The following is a 26,317-nucleotide window of genomic DNA, read 5'->3' on the forward strand; positions in this document are numbered from 1 at the left end:
TTTAATTAATGTAAAATATTTATTAAAAAACATTATTTACTTTTGTGAAATGAAACATGAATATATTTTTGTGCCATGTTATCGAACCGGTGCAAAAGTACAAATTTTCAGGCGAACTTTTATGTTGCAAACGAAATTAAATATATTTTATCGCTCGCAGTGCATTTTGATGTAATATGACGGTATGTGTAAAATTTTGCTCTTCTTGCAGATGACTAGTCACGATACGGCACGTTACAGCTGTGTACAGCAAAATTTACCTTTGTCAGGTTTCCCATTTAAAATTTACTTATGTCGCTTGCAAAATTCGCTTCGTATGATATTCCTAAAACTACCACTAATAATTTTGAGTAAATTATATGACGTTTCTATTTAATGTTGTTTGTAATTATTTAGTTGTTAACTTTCAGATGTAAATAAGTATTTGTGAATAATATTAGGTACCAAAAAAAGTAATTTACGTTTTTTGTTCATGGTTATTTAAAATATTAAAATTTAACATTATTTTAATAAACTGAAAACTTATTCAAAGCTTCTTTTTTGTTTTGCTACTTGATGACATTAGAGATTCAAAGAATACTTCAATTGTTTTTTTCCTATTGAGAATTTTTTAGTTGAAAAACAATATAATTCCGAAGAGGATGTCAAAATTTTCTTCAGTTCTAAAAAACCTAGAAGAAATAATTTTTTCTCGTGTTATAGAAGTTGACAAAATATTGTTGTGTTATTTTCAAATTAAAAACGTAAATTACTTTTTCCGGTACGTAATATAGTCTGGCAACATTTTTACACTAATTAAACTTATTTAACAAACTCTGTGCACGCTTTGTACTTGCAAGCTCCCGTATTTGTTAAGCCATCAATAAATTTCGTGCAAGTTGCCTGCCAGAAATTACCGGAGATGCCGCGACTAAACTTTTCGTATTAACTAATTTACAACAACCAGCGCCGAAAATTAGTTAATAATATATTAACAACCCTGTATAATACATAAGCTATTTCACACTATTGACAGGTCGATGCAAGAATTTCCCTTGACAGTCTCCGGTGCAGGGTTGCATGTGAAGTTTCTAAGTACAGTTAATTAAATATTCACTTTTAGAGTTGGATGATATAAGATATCCTGGTAACGTTGCCAATGATAATTTCATAAGTTTTAAGGTACAGGGAATAATAAATATCTCAGATAGTAGTTAGGTCGTATTTGAAGTACTTACAATTCATTTAATCAATAGTTTTTTAATAGTACATACAACTCATAGGAGTATTTAAAATTACAGAAGCAGATTTTAGATAAATAATTGTTAAAAAGTAATTGATTGAAGGAGAAAAAGTTTACAACTTGAAGAAATAGGAAAAGTCGTATAAAAGATACCGAAGTTATGTTTATTTTAGATGGAACAAAAATAAAGTGCTGTTGCAACACAATTAAAAACTTGGATAATAAAAAAACTTGTCCTGTTGACTTGAGGTTTTTGTTAAATAAATTAAATTATTGTTATTTGTATTAAAATAAACAAGAACATAAAATATTTGATTAAATTGGAAAAATCATGAAAAGTCTGAAAAAGTAATTGATTAAAATAGGAAAAGTTTTGGAGCCGAACAAAAGTCAAAAGTCGTATAAAAGAGGACGAAATTATATTTGTTTTGGAGCAAGTAAAAAGACAAAAGATGTTGTTGTTAAAGCACAATTAAAAACACTTCTGTAGAGTGGTGCTTCCTGTTTATTAAATTAAAATGCTTTATTATGCGTTTTAATTTAAAATCTGGCAGCAAACGCCTAATTCAAAATACTTCACGATACGATCTGTAAAAGTACATGACATTTTTGTTCTCGCAGCTTAATCACAAAATAAACACGTGTCATGCCTTCACGTAACCGAAAAGCAAAAAAAGAGCTGGACGTAAAACTGCCACAGAACTTCCAAACTTACCAGATTCAAAGGCAACTTCGCTCAGCATGATCCAGCGATCGGCGAAGAACAGACGTAGCTTGATGAAACGACCGATCCTGTGATGAAGATTGATGGAGACATTCCGGGCGTTCTCCAGTACGCGATCCGGCATGTACGAGAACGACAGCGTGGGTCCGTTGTAGAACTCGCCGCCGACGCTGAACATCACTTTCGCCTTAGAAAAAACCTGCAACGAAAACGATAACGCAATCAGACCAATTAGCTCGGCTTATCTTTAATCACTTCGGATGTTTTTCTATTCGGACTTCTGCGTGCCTCTTTTCGGGCGATTTTCATTTTTAATAAAACTGTGGCTATAAATCAGTCGCTTGGATTTTTTTGAGTAATAATTGCCCAGTCTCAAACGATGTTGCTTTAGGTTTTTTCAAGTTAATTTACGTCAAAAAAATTATAAGTAATTATATATAAATTAATTTTAAGACATACAAGAGACTTTATTTACATTTACTTCACAAATGATAATTTACTTGATTTTTTTAAAAATTTTGTGGAAAATCTGAATCTTAATGGCACAATACTAATAAATGGGGGCTTCAATTTTGACTTGTTAAAATATATCTTATGGCAAGAAAATTAAGGATGTTGTTTATCAAAATGGATTGTTTCAATTGTTAAAATTATTAATTATTCTAATAATTTAATTGAATTTCCAACTAAAAGTTATAAAAATTATAACCAGCAAATGTTCAAATTAAATTGCCAATAATTTAGTAAAAAGTGACTAAAATCTAAATAAAATAGATGTAGTATTAGAAACTATTAAAGAAAAATATATCAGACATAAAACACTATTTTTACTAGAAAAAGAAGATTGGGAGTCATATAAACAACTAAATAAAAGATGAGACAGGAATTATCAGGGCATATTCAACAAATATATTTTAAAGGAACATTAAAGAACAAAAAAGGTGTTGAGCTTTAGAAGGAGCTTAAAAATTATTACGTAATAAAAATATTCAGAAATAATCTTGTAAAATTTGATGGAGTGAATGTGAAAGTGAAGAACAAATATAATAAAGGATGTGTACGCACATGAGAATTTAATTTTAGATTTTAGTGTACCTCCATAAAACAGAAATTTAATGTAATTAAAAATAATCAAAGTGGCTTTCGTAAAGAACACTCCTTAATGGCATAGAAAATAATAAACTTATATACCAGTTTTTAAGGATTTCAGTTCAGTTGAAACAGAACATTTTTGTTACAAAAGTTGATTATGATTGACTTTTGTGGGACTGCACTAATTGTACTTTTAGTTAAAAAATTACTTAACAAAATCGATATCGTAAAGTCAAATTTAAAAACTGCATTTCATCTGAATTAACAAACGAAACTGTGCTGGATCCTGTTTTGTTGTACTTACGCATAAATGATATTGTAAAATATGTTCGAAAGTGTTATATTTGTACGTTTGATCTGTGATAATAGTTTAAGTATAAATTTAGATAAATCTAAGTTTATGTTGATAAGTTTTATAAATTATCAATATATAACAATATGTATCTTAAATCAATATAGCAACTTAAACGATTATGTTTTAAAAACAATATCTAAAAAGATTTATTTATTTAGTAGAATAGCTTAAGTCTTATTTAATTGAAACTGGAATAAATTAATTTATTAATAGATAAACTTCAATAAAAGATTGTGTGTTAATCTTTATAAATATTATACAAAGAATTACTCTTAAAATATTCGAAGTTATTAATAAAATTATAAACCAGATTATGCCATCATATTTATATTCAAAAGTAAGTTATGTCAGGTAAATTTTTGATCATTAATTGTACGATATTAATTCATTTCGAGTGATATATTGTTTTGACCATGTATGGACAAGGCAAGTCCGTTAAAATCCTGATTGCAATTGCAAAATACAAACCTACAATGGAGTCATCCCGTGTGCACAATATTCCTATAATTAAATGCATATAACCTGATTATAATTTAATGTAGAATTATGACAATCGATGTTTGCATAATTATCCACAGCAATTATGAGATGCATATTAATATTAATTAAGTTGGTGCAATTATAACTATCAGGATTTGCAGTTTTATGTGGGATTTTAGTATGTATAGATATTTATTGGTCGTGAACGATCTGATCATTGAATACAAACTAGTGTAGGGGTTTTCATGGTTATTAATTTTATTGCTGAAAGCAGAAATATTGTTACAACAATGATTTATTTTTCAGGCTTTATAAAACCAGCTACTGCGGAAAGTTTATGTGATTGTATTAAAATTGACAGAATATAAACCATTTGCTTTACAAAATGGCTTTGTGTATTGTATTGAAATCCTTTAATTTAAAAAAATAAATAAATAAATAGCATAAAATGTGGATATAAAATGTTATTTATTTGCCTGGGTTTTTTTCCTGATGCAAAAATAAATTGTCGTCTGAATTCTGGTAATGAAATATGTATTAAATGAATTAATTGGGTGCATGAAATATGTAAATTATTCCATAAATTATATTGTAAATTATTTTGGGTCACAATTGATATGTTAAAACTGTACAATATTTATTAGATAACAACAGTGTTCACTTATAATTAAACATACATCATGGCTGAAAGGCTTTCAAGATAATTTATACCCGTTTCGATAGAGCTGGGAATATTTTATAACAAAACAAACGTTATACAAATAAATAACTAAAGAAGAAACAATTTATGTTTGACATTTTGTTATTTTATAACCAAAAATTTATGAACGGATCAACGATTTCCAACAAGTCGTATATAAACTGGTTGCCCACGACTACTTTATTATAAACGAGACCCATATATTTCAGCTAAACATCATAAAATAATAAAAGACTTCGGTTAATTTATTATATATTTCCGATGTCTTTATACGCATCCCACTGGAGGTTCCGTCTTCTTTTTTTTCCATCCTTAATAAATATTTAACTGTGCACCGTATAAAATATTAACTCACCTGAACATTCCTGCTGAAAAAGTTGTTTGTGTATAAATGTACGGAGCTGAAGTTTCGCACTTGGTCGAACGCGAAAAGAAGCTCCACGTAACCACTGGATACGGAGTCGTTCTTCCACGCCACCCACCCATTGCCTGAAAAAAGGAATAGATAAAAAGCTAGTTTCAACAAAAATAAACTCGCATTTTTGTATCTTGGCTTTCAGACGTTTCAGACCATTTTTTTGGATGTTTCGTGTTTTTCAACAATGATAAAATCGTTTCTTACAGATTTATTATGAAACCTGGAAAACCATGAAATGAAAAGTCTGGGCACGAGTCTATGACTAAAGTCGTTCGTCCTTCAGAATGAAACTACTTCGTTGGGGTGACTTGAATAGATCATCCCTGGCCAATTAATATTGATAAAATCGACCGTTCCTGGTAGGAAAAAAAGTGTGCACTTACCTTTTCCGTATCCGATGTCAAGGCGAAAGTTGTCCAGACCCACTTCGCCGTCAACCAAACGACCGAGTCCCTCCGTCAGCTCCCCCTGGGACAAGCGTCCGTCGTACGAGCTGTCGTACAGTCCTTGCGAGGACTCGGAGCTTTCGGGCGCCGAATACGAGACAATCCCGCCTGAAAAGCGGAAAGGGAGAAGGGCACATCAGTCGCGGTCTTTATTGCCAGGTGGTATTCTCCACTGTTTCATTTCGGGTAGGAGGGCGGGGGTATTATTTAGTGCTGCGGTCGGGGACCTCTGTCTCGGGGTAAATAATTGATATGATGGACGGGTTCAATCATTTTGGGGCTTGGGTCTCTTTTGTGTGTGTGATTATATTGAACTTGATTTTCAACTTATGGAACTGGGGACGTCACAGGTTGGAAATTAATTTTTAATTTGACCTTTTTAATGAACCGCAAGTTGGTGGTTAAAAATATATTTTGGGGAATAATTGTGAACAAATATACCGTAGATCCAGGCGATAACCAAAACTCTATTCAGGATAATTGAGTTAAATTGATTCTTTTGTACAAGTCATGGTTACAACAAACTTTCCATCCTCCAATTGATTGAGTACTTTATCATAAACAAACATTCAATACAGTTAAAAAAATACAGGTATTTCCTGTCATTTTCATTTTGAATGTGAGCTTTTAAAACCTAAATCCTAGTTTATTGTCAGCTTAAAGAACACACGGCTTTTTTCAGTTTTTGAGCCGCATATTGCATTTTTTTGCGAGGTAAATCGGGCACGAGCTGCAGTCGATCAGGTGAGTGAGTGTGTATTCATGGTACGTAAATGTCGTTTGGTGCAAATAAAAGTTAATATTTCCAACATAAAAATGTGAACATTACGAGCTGGCGCAGCGGCGTGGGCATTAAGCTAAATACCAATAAACCGTTTTATTGAAAACGAAATGCCTATAAGCGACCGAATAAAACCGTTGAACTTTTCAACCTTGCCGAGATTTGACGGCGGGTTTATAAGTGCAATTGCATGTGTTGCCGGAGCGGAGCCGGGATACGGTCCGTTACCGTTCCAAACCACCCCGTTATTTATCGACTATTCATCGAGTCCCGTAATTCATTTTGTTTTTCGGCTTTGGAATTATATTGTCCCCGGTGTGGTATAAAACGTGACGTAAAACCGTCCGTAATTACTCAGCATGGTCTGAGAGTGCAAATGCGGGGTTTAAGTTGTCTAGGATTTACACTATCTTCTATTCTATGTATACAAAGTCGCAGCAATAAGTTGTAAAAAATATATATGTATTTATACAAATTTTATTTCTGTAACATAAGTTTTAATATAAAAATTCAATGTGTGGCCATTGTGTATCATTTTTAATGGAGATGTATATTTGTATTTGAAAGAATAAATGAAATCAGTATTCAACTTTTAATGATGTCTTTTTTTATGGGGCATAAAAAAGTTCATTAACGGGAATGACTACAAGAATTAAAATACAGATATCTAAAAAATTCTACGGGCCAGTTACTTCATATTATAGAGTTCATATTTAACAACTTCAAGAAAGTTTGGTGTAACAATTTAATATAACAATTTCTTACTAATAATGTTCAGGTGATTATAATATAAACTTTTTAAGCCTAACTTAATGTAAACTGTTAATATAATACTAATTTACTATACTCTATTCTGAAAAGAAATAATTTCTGATAAGCAACTTTAATCTTGAATAGAATTGGAAATAGATTGAGGTACTGTACTTAACTTAATAAAATTATTTTGGAAAGATTTAGAGTGAAAACTATAAAATAAAATAAACAATAAACATAATATATACTTGAATTCTATTTAGGTAGTTCTATTCATATTTATAATACATTTTAATTAATTGCTATAATTATTATATTTTTGTTTTCAAGTTTTCACCACTTATTTTAGAAACATCTTGTGTATGAACTTTTTTAAAATAATTTTTATTCAACAAATTAATCACCAAACAACAATTTTTCACCAAAGTAAATTCATGTCACCACAAAAAAATTCTATTGTAGATTCCTGGAACTGAATTAACATTAATTTTGATTTCCACTTGATGGTTTTAATTATATTACATAAAAAGTTGGGCAATGACAAAAATAAATAATAGTCATGTGAAAAAATATCTGGATTATATGGTGTATGTGGTAGAAGTTGCCATTTAACATTTTAAAGGTTTCTTTGAGTAATTTATCCAACTTTTTGATGAAATTCATTGGATGAGGGCTTTTTCTAATTGTTAATTTATCGCAGTTTAAAGACTGACCTATTTCCAAAGATGTTCCACAAGGATTTTACCCAAATCCAAAAAAGTATAATGTAGGAAGAAAATATATTTCAGATGTGTGTAGAAATTAAAATGTAAAAGTTTTGCCAAAAAACTCTTTTCTAAACCACTTCATACCCAAAACGAACGGCAAGACAAGAACGTGGAAAAGATTGATCGTCCCGTTCTCAAATAAATCGATTTGATAATGCACCTACATGCATTTCACCACGAGTAATTCGATTATAAATCATAATAACACGTTCCCCCGGTGCAATCGCGAGTCAAGAGCACAAAGAACTGTCAGGTCTTGGGATGAAGAAAAAAAAGAGAAAACGTTAAATAATAGTTACGGAGGCCGAGTTGAAAGGCCCACTTAAAATTCTTTTCGAATATCTTTTGTATTGCCAAATCGATAGGAAACAAAGAACAAGCCGAAGCAACAAATCACTCGCTCCGAAAAACATGAAAACTCGACGCTAGGCATGTAAATGACCCTTTATAATAAAAGGGTATCAGCTATTAATCTGCGTCAGATGCAGTTTGTTACTGAGAACGTTCCATTTCGCCGAAGATTATCGGAAACAAACCGATTCCGTTCCCTGGTAATTACCGAACGATTATTACCGGATTTAAGAGGAATTAAGTAAATTAGGTAGTAGCATATTTTTTTAAGCGTCACGCAACTCGCCAGTCATATTACGAACACTAATTAATAACTAATTAATGTTCGTTAAACTTTTTAACGAAACATCCAATCCCGCCACTGAAATCTCATTAACTCGAAGAACAAAGCGAAACTGTCTGTTGGCGATTCTCGCAAATTTCCAGACGAAATTTTTATAAATTGAATGTCGCAGATGAAACTTGTGTCATATCAATCAAAGGCCGATATAGATTCCGATAAATATTTCAGCGATCGGAAGCCCCTATCACGGCCAGTCTGTCGGATGACATTTCAGCTGAAACCGACCAGATTTCAGACTTAGTGTTGAGTGAAATATTTATTTGTCAGATGAACGTGCTTTTGTAACGGCCACTAATTAATTATACATTACGAGAATTTTTTTGTTTCATATCCATGTTTGTATGTTTTGACTTACTTTACCTAAATAATTGTGGTTATAAAAAAAAAATAAAAGAAGATTACCCTTATTACATACATTGTATTTAAATACAAAAAACTTAATATCTAAAGGGTCAGTTTGTCAAGTTTACAAAAGATAGATACTAATAAAATATATAATACCTTAATGTCCTTATCCTCATTATTTTTTTAAATTTATGTCCATTTATTTAACATATACTGTGCATCTTTTGGAATGGATAATTTGAAAATATTTTTAGTAAGTTTAATTTTTTCTTCTCATTATTCATTCCAAATTTGGACCAGCTGTCTTGAAAACTTATAGTTTTTTATTAAAATATTAATATATTTTGTCCCACAAACTAGTAGTATTGTTGGGTTCAATTTTCCTATTACATAATAATTAATCCTGAACAATTTACGTCCAATAATGAAGAAAACCTAAATAAAATTTATTTCTAAAGTTTCTTCAGAAGAAAATACAGTCTCCCAAATTTAAATTTCAAAAAATGTTTGAATTTGTTATTATGCAGTTTAATAAAATTCTTATCCCTATTCCTTCTTTAAATTTAAGTTCATTTATTTAATATATACTGAGTGGCTTTAAAAGAGGATAATTTGAGTTTCCTAGATTAAATAAATTACAAAATTTAGATATAGACCAAAATTTATATTTTTTCCATTATTGAACGTGTTCTAATAGCTCTCAAATTTTGACTACCTATTTTAGAAACATTTTGTATATTTGATGTTATTAATCATTATTAATATTTGGCGAGAATTTCATGTTCCATATTTAAAATTATGAAAATGTTACCTACAGGGTATTTCATTTTGTAAGATTATAATTTCTTAATAAAAAAGCTTGTTTAAAAAATCTGTCTAAATTTAAATTTTAATTAAAATAAGTAATAAATTTAGCAATTTATATTTATTTACATGCAAGTAATTTTAATTGTTTAATTTTGACAATAATTTAAAGCTTGAAAGATAATGATTAAATAAACTTTTGTAATTTAAATAGATCAATAAAGACCAATGTTACAAGTGTGTAAAAATTTTTATAATGAAGTTCTCAATCATATATTGAAAGGAATATTATAATTTTATTGCAGTACGAGAATATTAAATAAGATATGTAATTATCAAATCCATACTTTATGTCGTACGTATAGATTCATTAAAATAATTACAGAAAATTACTTTTTTATATTAATGAAAGAACGGAAGTAATAATAAATAATTCAAGTCAGTTACATTTCTTGTTCCTATGTCAAATCGAATGTTCGGAAGAGAAGTTGAATTGAAATTGAATTGATTTGATATAGCGGGAAAGCCCTATGATTAAAGTGCAATAAACAATCAGTTTCTCTATCAGGTTCTCACACAGTCAAGTTTCATTAATTGTTTAGTTTCTGTTACGGACAATCATAATTAACTGACCGTTATAAATTAATTAGTGATTACGATTTTCATAAATTTCTATAACAATACTTAAGAAAAATGAAATCACCCCGTAATTCTTGTTTTTTTAACGTTCGTTTTACGAGGAAGACGGGCGGTGTGTACCAACCAACTAAACAATGGTGCGTGATTGAAGTGCTTTTAGCAAACAATCATTTCTCAAAAGAGAGAGGCCCCACTTAATAATTTTCTCGGCGCGATTTCAGTTTTGATAACGCCGTGCATCCCGGCAATAAGGATCCGACGTCCATCCTTCCACGGATCTCCAGTCGGCGATAGCGGTGCCCCGGAGGCAGGGCCGCATAAAAGGGAGAGAGGGCAATAAAGCCCCCGTGAAAGCCGGGAATCGGTCAGTTTTGCGGCGGACGGCATTCTCTTGCTGGGCACGAACCTCACTACACGGACTGATAGCGGCCGTATAATAGATCACTCCGCTTTATGATTTATCAATTCCAACGTCGATGGAGGATTGCTCTCGGCCTCATTCAAAATCATATTTTCTATTTTCTGTTACCCGTCTATGTGGAATATAAAGTGGACACCATTTTACTATAACGCTGATCTTTTTTTTATTATTTTACGGGCGAGGTTTTATGGACGGGAAGTGCGCGTTTAGTGCAGTCCTTCTGTCATTCTGCATTTTCTAGGTCGCAGGATTGAATAGAAAATCCTGATATGTGGCGACATAAGATTTAAAACGCCATCAAATATATTTATTTTCGTTCGCAACGAATAGAATTTTTTGTGACAAATTTAATATTTGTTGGACAAATGTGTACTTTTGTAAACCGCAACAACAGACGAGAGTCTTGTGGAAAAGATTGTTTTTGACGCATATTATCTCGATTATTATGAACCTCCACAAAGTAGTATAGTTAGTAATTTTTCTAGACAAGAGTATCTAGGTCGAATAAGTAATCTTTGTATTTTATTTCCATCTGAATCTGATGGTTACAAATTGATTTAATTATGTCTAGTTGTTGTTTCATAAGTTGAAAGTATCATCAAGTTGCCTTAGCTCAGACTTTTGGTTTGCAGATGTCTGACTTATCTTTAAAGTGTTCCATAAATATTGGGTTGTTCGGAAAGTAATTTCGTTTTTTCCCGACAGAGGATTTAATTGTATTTTTTTGCACCCAACTTCACACTTAAGCCGTATAATTTTTATATGCATTGAGAGTTCATATAGCAAAGCTTGTGTGTGAAAAATTCCAATTAATTCTACGCAGTAGTTTTTGGCTGGTACCTTTTTAAATATGGAGAGTGATAAGCAGCATTTTCGACATATCTTATTATTTTACCACAGAAAGAGTAAAAATGCTGTTCAAGCCAGAAAGAAATTGACCGATGTGTATGGAGAAGGTGTGTTGACAGTTCGCCAGTGCCAGAACTGGTTCGCTAAATTTCGATCCGGCAATTTTGATGTCGAAGATGCACCACGTTTGGGAAGGCTGGTTGAAGCTGATAAAGACGCGATAAAGGCATTAGTTGATGCGAACCGGCGAATAACAACACGTGAGATCGGATTGAGGTTAAATTTATCAAATTCAACAGTTTATGACCACTTGAAAGGCTTGGGATTATCTTCGAAGCTCGATGTATGGGTTTCCCATGTTCTCACAGAGAGAAATCTGTGACGCCGCGTTGACGACTGCGATTCGCTTCTCAAAGTCACGAAAATGATCCGTTTTTGAAGCGCATCATCACTAGGGACGAAAAATGGGTTGTATACAACAACGTCAAACACAAGAGATCATGGAGCAAAAAAGATGAACCATTTCCAAAGCCGATATTCACCAAAAAAAGTGATGCTGTCTGTTTGGCGGGATTTTAAAGGAATTGTTTTTTTGAGCTTACCAGAAAACACAACGATTAATTCGGAAGTCTACTGTCATCAGCTAGACAAACTGAATGATGCACTTCAACAGAAAAGGCCAGAACTAATCAACAGGAAAGGTGTAGTGTTTCACCAAGACAACGCGAGACCTCACACAAGTTTGGTCACTCGCCAAAAGCTTTTACAGCTTGAATGGGATACAATGCCACACCTACCATATTCTCCAGACCTGGCACCATCGGATTATTATTTGTTCTGGTCACTCCAAAATTTTTTAGACGGTAAAACCTTCACCTCAAATGAGGAGGTCAAAAACCACTTCGATCAGTTTTTTGTCAGCAAAGACCAAAAATTTTATGAGCGTGGAATTATGCTACTACCAGAAAGATGGCAAAAGGTGTTGGACCAGAACGGCCAATATGTAATTTAATAAAGTATTTGTTTATTATACGAAAACTGTCTTTCATTTTCACAAAAAAAAACGAAATTACTTTCCGAACAACCCAATATTATGACAGCAACAAGAGACAGCAGGATACCTCTGGGTAAACTATTTTCTTGTTTGAAAAACTTGCCTTTCACTTTCAAACAGTTCTATGAAGGTTTTCACTGGAAGAATTACTGTAAACTTTGATTCACTATTGGATTGTTTTTGGACATGCATTATCTAGATTAGTATGAATCTCTAATTGCTATTACTTTTTTAACTAGAATGTCTAGAACACATATGAAATCATTGCTTTCATTTCCATGATGACTCTAATAGTTAAAAATTGATTGTTCATGTGTTTCAAGAATTGACTTAGTTCTGTCTAGTTGTGTTTTCATAAGATCGTCAAAGTGCCTTAGTTAAATCCTTTGGTTTGGAGATGGCAGACTTATCTTTGAAGTGTTTCATAAATGTTATTGTAACAACCAGAGACAATGGGAAACCCTTGGGAAAACCATTTTCTTGTTTGAAATACATGGTTTTGACTCGGAAGGAGGAATTCAGTTTACAAATAGTTGTATAAAGGTTTTCACTGGAAGACTTGTTGAAAATTTTGATTCAGTTGGTTTTAGACATTAGGTTTTAAGATGACTGTATAGTGTCTTTGAAAGAGTCATTCTTTCATCTAGATAGTCCGGTTCTCTAGTTTAGCTTTCTTTGTTTCTATGGGAACATGGCAAATATAAAGTTAAAGCTTAAACCTTTGATCAAAAAACGTTGAAATGTTACACAAATTCAAAAAATTAATAACCTAAAACAATTCAATTCCAATCATTGTTTAAAAACCTATAACAAATAAAAACACCTTGTGAAGACATTTATATATCACATACTGCACAACACACAAATCACAAGAGGGGCCGTTTATTGACAGTTGCATGTCACGACGTGTTAATCTAATCCTCCCCCATTCCACCGTTGACCGTTGACGACCGCATTGTGACTGCCCATCGGTCCATTATCCGTATAATAAAAATGTGGGACGGCATCGCACACATGGAAGAAAATGCGGCGAGGAGCGTGGCCATTATTCTCCTTCGGACACGTCAACCGTTTAATAATGGCATGTTACCACCTAATAACTTCCGGTGGACGCGCGGGGTGGAGAAATATGTGTCTGACGAAAAAATCGGGCAACCTTTCGGACGGTTTATGATGCGGCCGGGCACAATGCGGCGGCGGGACGCCCTCAGGAAACGTATTTCATGGAAGATGTCGGTCATCGATGCGATACAAGTGACGGAGATAACAACGTCGCACGGTGATTTCCGATGGGGGAATTTTTTTTCAACTGACCTGTGCATATCTAGTAGTCAATTTAAGTCACGAAATAAATTAGACATTTTTCTGGATTTGTCGTGACATAGTTTGGGTGATCACCATATGTCTGTCTTAAAATTTTCCCAAGTTGTTTAATATTGTAGGTCTTGATGCAAATTATATGTTCACGGAAGTAAAATCAATACAGTAATTGTTAATAATAAATATATGAACTGATTTTTCTACTAAAATACTTAATAATTCATACTGATGGACGAGCCAAAAGCTCCGAGCTATTATTATAGAGATATATATTCAAGGCAGTTGTATAATAGTGGGTATTAACTAATATTTTTTATTTTTTTATTTATTGTCATAATATACCATTATACTGTTTACATATAAATGTAATAAGTTCCGGGACATTCTATTCCGAAATTTCAAGTTTTAATTAACAAATTATTCGTATGCATTTTGAACATATATTATTAAAATGATATTTAATAAAGTAAAGTATATTGTGCATTTAGTAATAATTAATTAATAGTATAATTTGTAAAATATAAAATATATTTATTTCATTTACTCATTAAAATTAAATACACTTGATTATGATTGTGAAAAGTTTTATAAGCCTTTATCATAATTAAATAAATTAATATATTTAATTGGTCCAAGTTTAATTTTAATTATATATAAATAATTGTTTGATTGAACCGCCTAATGTTATGTTATGGTTGGCAATGTTATTTTAGAAATTAATGAATTAGTCGGTTGTTTATTTGAACTCACATTTAGATGTTGATACGTATTAACTCAATTCAATAATTACAAAAGGTATTCATAAAATATGTGATCAAAATTTGGGATCAAAGAGGACACTTGTAATTCCATGAAGTAAATACAGTCCCTAAAATTTAAATTTCAAAAAAATCTTTTTCACATATTTCCACAATCTTTGATCCAACCCTACCCAAATTTGGTATCTTTTATCCTAAAATCTACACCTATGTACAATTTAATAATAGCATTTTTCCATAATGACAGTAACATAAATTCTGGGGGTGCTCCTCTTTTTATCGCTCTATTTTCCTTGTCACTGAATATTTTTTAAAACTATTAAGCTTATCATTAACTACGAACGCAAGACAATGTTATACGTACCCTTGTAGAGGCATGCATGATTGTTTATTTCAATTTAAACAAAAGAAAATAAGTATTTTATATTAATTTATATTAAATACATAAATGACATAGTGCGAGGACTTTGGAAGCTCCACTTTTTGTCGACCGCTAATTGCGTAGGCGAAGACAAGAAGTTGAACATTCCTGTATTTAGTACACGACTAATTATGTCCGTGCGATTCCCGGCCGATTTGCGGGATCGGGAACGGTGACACGCCGTCGTAATTCAGTTTCATGACAACGTCGACAGCTGGCTCGGTCCTTCGTCTTGCCGCCCTTTATAGAAAATTGCGTCTTTCAAAGCGTTATTAGATTTAATTAACTGGGTGTTTAAAAGCGGACTCGGTGTCGGCAAATAGGTGCATTATTAATTTCGACTGACGCCTTATTAAACTATTCCTGAAGGCCAGATTAGGGTAAACAGTTTCAAGTGTTTGCGATGAATATTAAGGAAACCGTTGAATAATGGTGGCTGTTCCAGGACCGGACCGACGAAGCTGCGCTACGTGCGCCCGTTCGATTTTATTTTAATGCGTCCGTAAATTTAATAAAAGCGAGTAAGAACTGCGGAGGAAAGTACGGTTTATTACGCGATAGCAGGAAGTAATGAGCAACTTGGTGCCGTAATTGAATAATGGACGACGTCGACAACTGCAAAAGACCGAATTACATACTTACTAAATTACTAAATAAAGTTATAAATTTTTCATCGACTTTTATCCGTTTATTACAAAATAAAAAACGAATATCCGGATGAAATTTTAAAAGTTGCATGACTATACGAGTAGTTATTGCGCCCCCTTTATGTAAAATATTAGCCGAAAAACAACGAGGCATTTCCTTTTGATGTTGCCCGCAATTTAATAATCGTACCTTAAATTAAAAGTGCGCAACGGAACTGGCGAAAGTTTTCGTAGCAAATTAGAAAATTTTCATGCTGACGTTAATTTAGCACGGTTTCCTTCCACTTTCATTAACAACCAATTAAAAATGCTGGCAACAATTAATTCATTACGGGACGGGGTGACAATTTCAGGATTCCGGGCCGAAAACGCCGAATTTAAATTGGAAGTTTTCGGCGGAACGCTATCGGGCCTGAGTGATAAGTTCATAAAGATTTTAATTGGTAATAATTCGGAATCCAGTTTAAATTAAAACGCGATTTTAAGCGTTGATAAAACTTTCGAAACGGATATTTTGTTGCTGCGGAAACATGAAACGCTCGATTTATCTCTCGACGATTTATTTATTGATTGCGTTTTTGTATTTTGATAATATTTTACTAATATTTCGAACATACGTGTTAATATTATATTTATCTCTCTAATTTAATTAGTTATAAATTAAACGTTTTCTTTAATCAATTACTAATTACATGTTTTCAAATTTAAATTTCAAAAATTGTTTTTGAAGTGCAAACTTCTTTAGCCGCATTTAACACTTTTTGGTAGGGGTTCGCGTCACCGACATGCTCGTCCTTCTTTTGTTAATAAACTCAGACATAAGAAAAAAGTTGTTGATTTGGCTGGTAACCTCGGTTACTAAACCAACAAACTATGTGTCTCTCGGCGTTTCAAGAGGTACCCGAAAACTAGACCTTAAGAATAAAATTCCGGAACTAGAGGAAAAGTTAGAGCTTTACATTAAAGAGCATTTTAAAATCAGGTAAACTTTCATTAATACAGTGGTTTCGTTAAAGGTCTCCAGCTAAGCCGAAAATGAGTTTGACGCTAATATCTATTACTGTTTTGAAAGTGGAGGGTGCATAGAGGAGAATGCCGACTGAAAGGAATTTCTATATAGAAATATTCGAAATTTTCAGAATCATCTTTATTTCTGATGTACTTTCAAGGAAAAAATCTGCGCTCAATTTTCTTAGCATGTTATCAGCTCAATTTCGTCAAAAAGTAATGAATGTTGTTTTTTATACCGTCAACAAAAGTGTGTAAACTGAAAATTACCCTTTCTTAACAAATAATAATAGATTTAATGTATTTTTAGAAGTGAAAACTTGTTAAGCCGCATTGGGCACTTTTTGATAGGAAAATATTATGCGTTCGCGTTATTGACATGCTTATGACTGGCGCACGCGCAGTGTGCTGTGCGCCTTAGACTCTTTTTGGATGGGTAAAATCTCGTACGTTCGCGTCACCGACATGCCAGTATATCTGACGTATAGTGCTGTGTATATCTTATAAGTGAAATTGAATAGATTTAGTGAAAATTTTATTTAAATATGTCCAATGATTGAAAACTCAGTACTACAAAACATAAAACGACAATCGATGCCGCTTTTACGCGATACTTAGATAAATTTGAATCAAATATTTTCGTTTCTTATTTTAGTTACCATAAGCCTATTGTATCTTTTTTAGAACAAAATTAAATAATTGAAAGTACAAAAAGTCTAAGTATTGTTGAAATTAATGAGGACAATGAAGCAAACAATTAAAATAATATTAAAAATCAAGTACATTGAAATTTAAGTGAATACAAATACTATCCATAAATAATATGATTGTATATTAATTGTTATTTCAATTGAATTGTATTTTTATATTTTATCATGATTTTGTACATACCGTAATATATTTAAATAATAAAAAACCATATAAACATGCATAAAATTGTTGCTCGGAGTGTCAATAGATGTGAAAACCACATTATGAAATTTCAGTTTCAGTTTCCACTTCTATCGGCAGTCTCTAACTGTGTAACTGTTAATTTTTTTTCATATTTCCACAACCTTTAGACCAATCGTGCTTAACTTTAACTTGCCACTGAAATTTTTTTAAAATTATTAAATTATAACTCTTCATATTCTTTGCACAATCTGGAAAAAAATTTACTCTTTATTAATAAGGATTATCACATACGTTTCTAAGATATTTCAGTTTTACTGTTTACCTCCAGAATCTACGCCATGGCACCAATGTGGCAATCAATATTACATTGAATTGTAGGCATGTATTGTAGGATAATACATACAACATTTAAAGTCAATTGGATAAAAGTTTACAGAAATATGAGAAAGAAACAATTTTTGAAATTTAAATTTGATGGAATTTCTTTCAAAAAAAATATTATCTTAATATTACTATTAAGAGGTGCCGCAACGCAAATTTTAATTTCCCGTATAAATAACAAGGGAACGGTGTTCTCTTGGATTTTGAAATTTTTTAACTCTCGTTAGAGATAATATTTCAAAATGATCAAAACAGATTTTTATAGAAAATTTAACGCTCTACAAAAAATATCTCTTACAGTTTTTTGATATTCATTTTTTCAAATGTTATTTACCATTAAAGTTGGATTGATTTAAAATTTTGACATTTTTCTCATTTTCTGACGAAACCATCAACTTTACGGGAAAATTTTTTTTATAGAGAATTCAATTTCCTATAATTTATCTCCGAAAAAGTTATTGATATTTTTTACAGATCATAAGTTATCTGCAGAAAACTAAAAATTTTATTAAATAAATGTTATTTTACTGCTTACAATTAAACATTTTATTTAAATAAATAGATTTTTACTAAAAAAATTGATTGTTTATTATAATCAACGTAGTATATATCGTTACACTAACAGACTTTTACTACAATTTTCTGTATTCACTTATAACTAGCAATAAGTATGCAGAGCAATTGCTCTTCATTTTTCGTGAAATTATTGTATTGTTCAATCAATGCAACACCACGTTCCGCCACATCATTTACGACCGTTAATTTGGTAAAAAATTGCACACATTCTTCAAAACTTTCATCACTAGCCCAAGAATTTACATCTTTATCAATGAAAAAAATTGCCAAATTGTAGTAAAAGTCTGTTAGTATAACGATATTTACTACTTTGATTATAATAAACAATCAATTTTTTTAGTAAAAATCTATTTATTTAAATAAAATGTTTAATTTTAAGCAGTAAAATAACATTTATTTAATAACATTTTTAGTTTTCTGCAGATAACTTATGATCTATAAAAAATATCAAAAACTTTTTCGGAGATAAATTATAGGAAATTGAATTCTCTACAAAAAATATTATATAAAATTTTCCCATAAAGTTGATGGTTGCGTCAGAAAATGAGAAAAATGTCAAAATTTTAAATCAATCCAACTTTAATGTTAAATACCTTTTGAAAAAATGAATATATCACAAAACTCTAAGAGACATTTTTTGTAGAGCGTTAAATTTTCTATAAAAATCTGTTTTGATTATTTTGAAATATTATCTCTAATGAGAGTTAAAAAATTTCAAACTCCAAGAAAATACCGTTCCCGTGTTACTTAAACGGGAAAATAAAATTTACGATGCGGCACCTCTTAATATTAATATTAAGAGATGTAACTTTCACAGTATTTTTTTTACCATTTTTAACACGATTTTCGATATAAATAAGAAAAAAAAAATTGTTGATTTTTTTGTAACAGTCTAGTATATATATTTATATATAATTTATTTATTTTTATTTATTTATTTAGATTTTATTCATTATTGCCCAAAACTTGCATAATAATAAAAATAATAAGTATTGAGGTAATTACCTGTGTAAGGACAACCGAGAAGTTCCATGCGGAGACAAACGGTCCTGCGATGGATGCTGTAGGGCAGAATCCTGACCTTGCTGGCGAAAATAGTGGGCATCAATTTGTGACTTTCGACTGATGCGGTGTCACTGTTCCCGCGGAGGATCTGCACGAGAGAAAAGCAAACCAAAATAATGATCAGAACACAACAATACGTATGTTTACCGTTCAATTTAAAAGTGAATGAGGGTTGAATTTTTTTGTCGGTCCCACAACGATGCCAAATCACGCATTCATATAATTATTGGAAATTGGTTCGGTCATATGATTGTCCAAATTGCTCTGCGACCCTCGACATCCCCATCGCCATTACAGGGAAGCATTCGCACCGACACACGGTTAGAATATTCGATTCGATTAAAATTTTAATAGGATTTTAAAAATAGCCGCCCGTGCATCGGATAAATACGGGTTGCGTATTTAAATTTTCGATCTTCGCTGGGCATTATATAAATTTGCAACTTATGCGGAGATCAACCATTTCTTCCACGTTTTAATTGGGTTAATGAAGTGTGCCAGCATACATATTCATTCTCAGCAACATTCATAAATTACGTGTTTCCTTTACGGTTTACTTTTTATTTTCACTTTGAAATGATGTTTAATTTTTTGCCCCACCAGCAACTAGGTAAATGCAACGCAACACACATAGTTGCCTTCCATTTTTGCCGTTTTCCATCCGCGTCGCGTTCATTTTAACCGTCCAACTTGCAGTAAGAATTTTCATAAAACAAAAATTTCAAGTAAGTATTCGGTCTATTTCGTTGTCGGCGCTCGGTTCGTCGGATGTTAATATAACTTTAAATTAATAGCAGGTACTTTTCGTGTTTTCTTTTTAACCCGTTGAGAACCCGACCAGTGTTTTCGACACATTCCCATAAGAAATGGGCCGGGGATGTCGGAGCACGCGAGCGGTGCCAGTCTTAAACAAACTTTTCAACGAACTAAATTTTATGCACACAAACAACTTTCAATATAATCCACCTGCATGCAACCGCCCCGGGCAAATTGCGTTATCAATTCATAATGCTTAAGCAATTACATTGTTGAACTCGACGTAAAGGCTCCTGCAGGATATCCTTTCTTATATATTTCAATTTGGACCCATTAGCTCTAAAGAAATTGCTGTTTGAAAAATTAATTGATCCACCCCTCTCGCATGTTTGTACGCATTCAATTGTCAACCCTTGTATTTGAATGTTACATGATTATATGACATTCAGTCGCAGCAGCAAACCGTCGACGTAGCCACCAGCATGCCGGCGGAATTATTTAGCAATACTGTCGCACCATTGTATGCCGTTGGACGGGACGTCCGAGATTAAGGACGTTCTTTGTTGGCGAACTTTGTCTCGTACGAGGTCGACCCCGGGAATCTCTGTGTGTCAAGTTACGAGACGGATTGTGTCACCCGGAAAGGATATCTTTCGGTTCGTCCGTTTTGTTAACCCACAATAAATATTTAAGGCCAATCGATCGAATGGAATATTGATAAACGTTTTGCTGCAGATTGTTCTTGGCTTTTTCGCAGCCGCTCCACAAATTGTTTCCGGGATTACATAACGTATTCATTTAAATGTTTCACCTGCTTTCCGTCCCAGCGTTTGTACTCCTTCCACTCCTGCAGATCCGGCCTCCAGTACTCCAAGGTGTACTCCTCGGTGTATTCCTGGCCTCTGCCCCTGTCGTATCTGCCCTGGGTCTGTACGCCGGTAACCATGTGCACCGATCCCAAATCTATTTGAAGGAATTCCCTGATGCCCCGCTCCACTTGTTGTTTGGGACACCAGCCACCACCGGCGCGTTCCACCCTCAATCTGAAAGAGATTAATGATCGATCAATTGTTGAATCAAACAGGTTGGAAGTCATAAATCACGTCTGGGATAAAATTTTTGAAATATTATTACCCCAATACAATAATTTAACAATCGAGTATCAAACAATTTGCCGCACAATAAACGCATTGTTCGTAGGCAGTTGCTTCCCGGGGACAATTTTACTCGCCGAAATAATGAGATGTTCTAATTATTTACCACTGCATTACAATTGTGCCTGTCGGAACATATAATCATATTGTTTGGTGGATCGGAGCACGTTATTCGAGGCACATTGTCACTTTTAATGTGCCTTTGTCGGGCTGCCAGTGAGCGATTAGCCCCACAGTAAATTTATTCAGCTGGCATGCATGCAGCTTTGTGGCCTCCATTGATATGAGGACCAAGTAAATGGAATCATTGCGAATTCATGGGACGGTGTTGCGGCACGAATTAAAATGTCGATTCCCTGCGTTTTCCAATATCTATCTTAAATATTCATGATGAAGTTTCGATTATTAAGGCGAAATTAAATAACCCCAAAGTGTGTGATCGGTAAAAAGACTAATTTTCTTTGCTTTATAAGTAAATTAATTAAGCGGGCCTTAATTGTATTAAAAATTAATATAATATTCATTTAAAATTTAAAATTCGACGTGTTAATGTTTTAAATGTACCAAAACTCTACAATTTATAACAAATATTCTATACATATAGTCAATATGATTTTCTTATATTAACATATATTAAAATAAATTACTATGAACGATTAAAGTATATCAACCTGGAATTGTAAATTCTTTAACAGAAGAATATGGTCAAATTTTAAAAACATAAAAGGTAAGTAATGCTTAATTTCTTCGATATAACATATCTTGCTATGAATGATTAAAATTTCAATCCACCAGATATCGTAAGTACTTTAAAAAAATAATAAAATAAAATTTTAAATAAATAATAGGTTTTCAAAAAAAATTATTTTAAATTTGCAGTTATAAAACTTTCCAGATTAATTTATTTTCTTTATTATATGCTAAATTAATAATGAACTACTAAAAATTCAATTTACTAGACATTGTATGTATTGTAACAAAGAAACAAAATAATAGTTAAATAATTTAATTTCTTCAATATATCAATCATATCTTATCACAAATGATTAAAATTTCAATTCACTAGATATCGTAAGTACTTTAACAAAATAATAAATGAAATTTTAAATCTATGCATCTATATATATATATATATATATATATATATATATATATATATATATATATATATATATATATATAAATAAAATTGGAGTGTTTGTTTGTAATATTGAAATAACCGTTTTTTACTACATGCACATGAATATAAATACGGTACATACACCAAAATAACATTTTTTACAATTTTTGTCTGTCTGTCCGTTCTGGCTATGCCACCTTTGGGCCGTCACGTCGGTTAAATTAAAAAGAATTGTTCTTTTAATAAAATGATTATGTCTTTTAGTTATTTCTTACGTTTTTAGTAATTTTTTGGGAATCCAGGAAGAATTAGAATTATTTATTTTTACTTTTTTTAATGATTTTTCAGAAAATTAGTATTAGTAAAAAGTAAAAATCCATAGTTATTAAAGTGAAACTATGTAATTTAATCATTATGAATTTAATCGTATGGATTTTATCCTACAGATTTTAAATGTATGGAAAATGATCTTATGGAAAACGATCGTATGGAATTTGATCCTATGGATTTTGATCGCATGGAAAGTGATCGTATGGATTTTGAATCTATAGAAAATGATCATATGGATTTTGATCGTATGGAAAATGATCGTATGGATTTTGAATGTATGGATTTTAATCGTATGGATTTTGATCGTATGGAAAATGATCGTACGGATTTTAATCGTATGGAATTAGGTCACTTTACGTTTTTAGTAATTTCTCACCTTTTTAATGAATTTTTGAGATTTTAGTAGTTTTTTACGTTTTTAGTAAATTTTTAAGTTTTTCGTAACATTGTTATATTTATATATATATATACTGTATGTATATATATTTCCCTAAGGCTACTACTCGTAATTGTAGCAATTAATGCACCCAAGAAATTTCGAAAGTATGGCTCATTAGTATAAATATATCTGACATTGCAAGTACATTAACAAAGAAATTTGATAAATATTTATTTTAAATTTTTAATTGATAATTTATTTAGACTAATTTAATTTCTTCAATATATATTAAATTTAATTGCTATGAATTATTATAATTTCAACCCACCAGACATCGTATTAACAATATAACAACATAAAATTTTAAATAAATAATAGGTTTTTATAAATATTTATTTCAAATTTGCAGTTGACATATTTTACCAAATTAATTTATTCAAGATATTTTAAAATAATTATGGTTGTAATTCATTGTAATATTGTAATAATAGGTTTTCATAAATATTTATTTCAAATTTGCAGCTGTAAAATATTTCATATGACGTATTTCCTTTAATATATTTTAAAATAATTATAGATTGCTAAAAATTCAATTTACCAGACATTATAAGTAAAGAATAATATTTTAAATAATTAATACATAAATATTTTGATAAATATTTATTTCAAATTTTTAACAAATTTAAATTTTTTAGCTTAATTTAATTCCTTTTTAAATTAAATTGCTCTGAATTATTAAAATTTCAATCCACAAGACATCGTAAGTATTTTAAGATAATATTATTAATAATAAAAAAATAAATAAATAAAAGGTTTTCATAAATGATTATTTCAAATTTACATTTTTCCATATTAATTTATATTTTCAATATATTTTAAAATAATTATGGATTACTAAATATTCATTTTAACATTGTAACATTGTAAGTAGAAACAAAATAATATTTTTAATAAAAAATGTAAATATTATGTTATTTATTTGTTTATTTTGTTTTTTAACTGATACCTTTATTTAGATTAATTTTTTTAATATATCTTAAATTAAATTACTACGAATGATTAAAATTTCAATCCACCAGACATTATAAGTACGTTAATTAAATAACAAAATTGAATTTTATTTTATTATTTATTTCAAATATTCGATTTATATATTATATTTTTTTAGAAATAATAAGTGAACGTTTAAACAAATGTTTTAAAATATACAGTAATTAAATGAATGATTAAAACTGAAATGTTCAGTTCAACAAAATAAAGTTTTAAATAAATGATAAACATTTTGATAAATAACTAATTGAATATTTTTTATACAAATTTAAAATAAATTATTATGGATAACTGAAAAAATAATCTATTAGAAACTACGCTGTTTAACTATAGAACAAAATAAATAACAAGTAAACGTTTTGACAAATATTTATTTCAAATTTGTAGCAGACATAATTTGTTTCAAAATTGTTTGGATTTGTTTAAATAAAACATGAATTTAAAAATGACCGTTTGTTGTAAAATTATTGTTTCAAAAATCCATTGTTTACATTTTCAGCACTCAAACAATCAAACCAGAAATATTAATAAATAAACATTATAAGTAATAAATCATGTTTGGATATATTGAATAGTTTCAAATTCAAAAAACGAAATCCACAGCCAAAACAGACTGCTAATTAATCTAATGTGTATCAGATAATTTACATTTAAATAAAGCCGATATAATTAATGAACACGATGAACCGTAAACATTTGTTTGGGATTGTTTTTTACACCCCGTTTTTTGTTTGCGCCGTTAATTAAATCAAATCTAAATAAACACCGACGTGAGCCCCTTAAATGTCTGCTCGTCTGAGACAAAGTACACGATTATTGTTTTCGTTTTAATTAAAATGTCTCTTTTTCAGTTCCATAAACGATTTATTTAGGAGTTTTTATGGAAAAATATTATTACCTCATTAAAAACAAACTAAAACCGACACCGTTTCGTTGTGACAATAAATTCAAATATATAGGTCCAATTTCAATCGGAAACAATAATCCGAATGTTGAGTCCCAATTTCGATCGATCGTACCGAATAATATTAACGCGTTTATCATTAGGAGCGACGTTGCGAAAGTTTGATTATTAAAGCCGCGTTAATCCGGTCAGATTGGTGGTGGACGGCAAAAATCGATCCGGACACCCCTCACCGCCTCCCAGAAAACACGAATTAAACAAATTCACAAGAGGATAACTTAATTGTGCCATGGACTGGCCAAGGGATCCTGTGCATAGTTTCTCGGGCTAATTACAAGTTAAAGGGTCAGTCCGGGCAACTTTGGTTCAGTTGGTGCCCGTAGTTCCGACACTATGTTATGTTTTAATTAGATGTATCACCGCAAGGATCAACGCACACCAAAGATGTCATATTTTAAGACCGGATTAGGTCGACGGTTATGTTCGAAGTCACCCCTGACATTCATAACGTTGATGGCAAATTATTCGCAGGGTATTGTCTTTGTTCGATCATTTAATTTGTGAATTTATGGAATTGTGATTTGATAAACAATATGAGTTTCATCCAATCTCATTATTAATGTTTGGCAATAGTCAACAAGGTAACATATATACAAATAAATTATTGTCTTAGGTTTTAGAGTTTTGGTTCTTTATTAAATTGAATTATTTTTTGTATTACATACTCAGTTTCAAAAGTATTACACTACGCTCTAATTTAATTTAAAATTAATTGTAATAAAGAATTTACACACCTGTGCATACCTCTTATTAAATTATCAATAAATTCTTGAGGGATATTAATCTATTCTTCAACTGCAACCTGTTGTAGGTCAGAAATACTCATGAAATGATTCAAACCACGTTTAATTAATCCGAATAAGTAATTCCATACGTGCTTAATTTGGTTCATAGCCAGGAAAAGTGGTGGTCGCTCTATTGTTTCGATTTCACCTTCTCTAAGAATGTTT

At 31.1% G+C, this 26,317-nt stretch overlaps 1 protein-coding gene across 1 annotated transcript in view; it reads right to left on the reverse strand.

Moving 5' to 3' along the window:
- The window catches only part of LOC109599255 (discoidin domain-containing receptor 2), a 120,269-nt gene that overhangs the window by 23,082 nt on the left and 70,870 nt on the right, over positions 1-26,317 (reverse strand). The window contains exons 3-7 of the mRNA XM_020015210.2: positions 21,182-21,413; positions 19,555-19,702; positions 5,375-5,545; positions 4,929-5,062; positions 1,938-2,145 (exon numbers count right to left, since the gene is read on the reverse strand). Of these exons, the coding sequence (XP_019870769.2) occupies positions 1,938-2,145; positions 4,929-5,062; positions 5,375-5,545; positions 19,555-19,702; positions 21,182-21,413 (893 nt within the window). The remainder of the gene's footprint in view (positions 1-1,937; positions 2,146-4,928; positions 5,063-5,374; positions 5,546-19,554; positions 19,703-21,181; positions 21,414-26,317) is intronic.

The sequence above is a fragment of the Aethina tumida genome, chromosome 2 (assembly GCF_024364675.1).
Source record: "Aethina tumida isolate Nest 87 chromosome 2, icAetTumi1.1, whole genome shotgun sequence".
In the NCBI taxonomy this organism is placed as follows: domain Eukaryota; kingdom Metazoa; phylum Arthropoda; class Insecta; order Coleoptera; family Nitidulidae; genus Aethina; species Aethina tumida.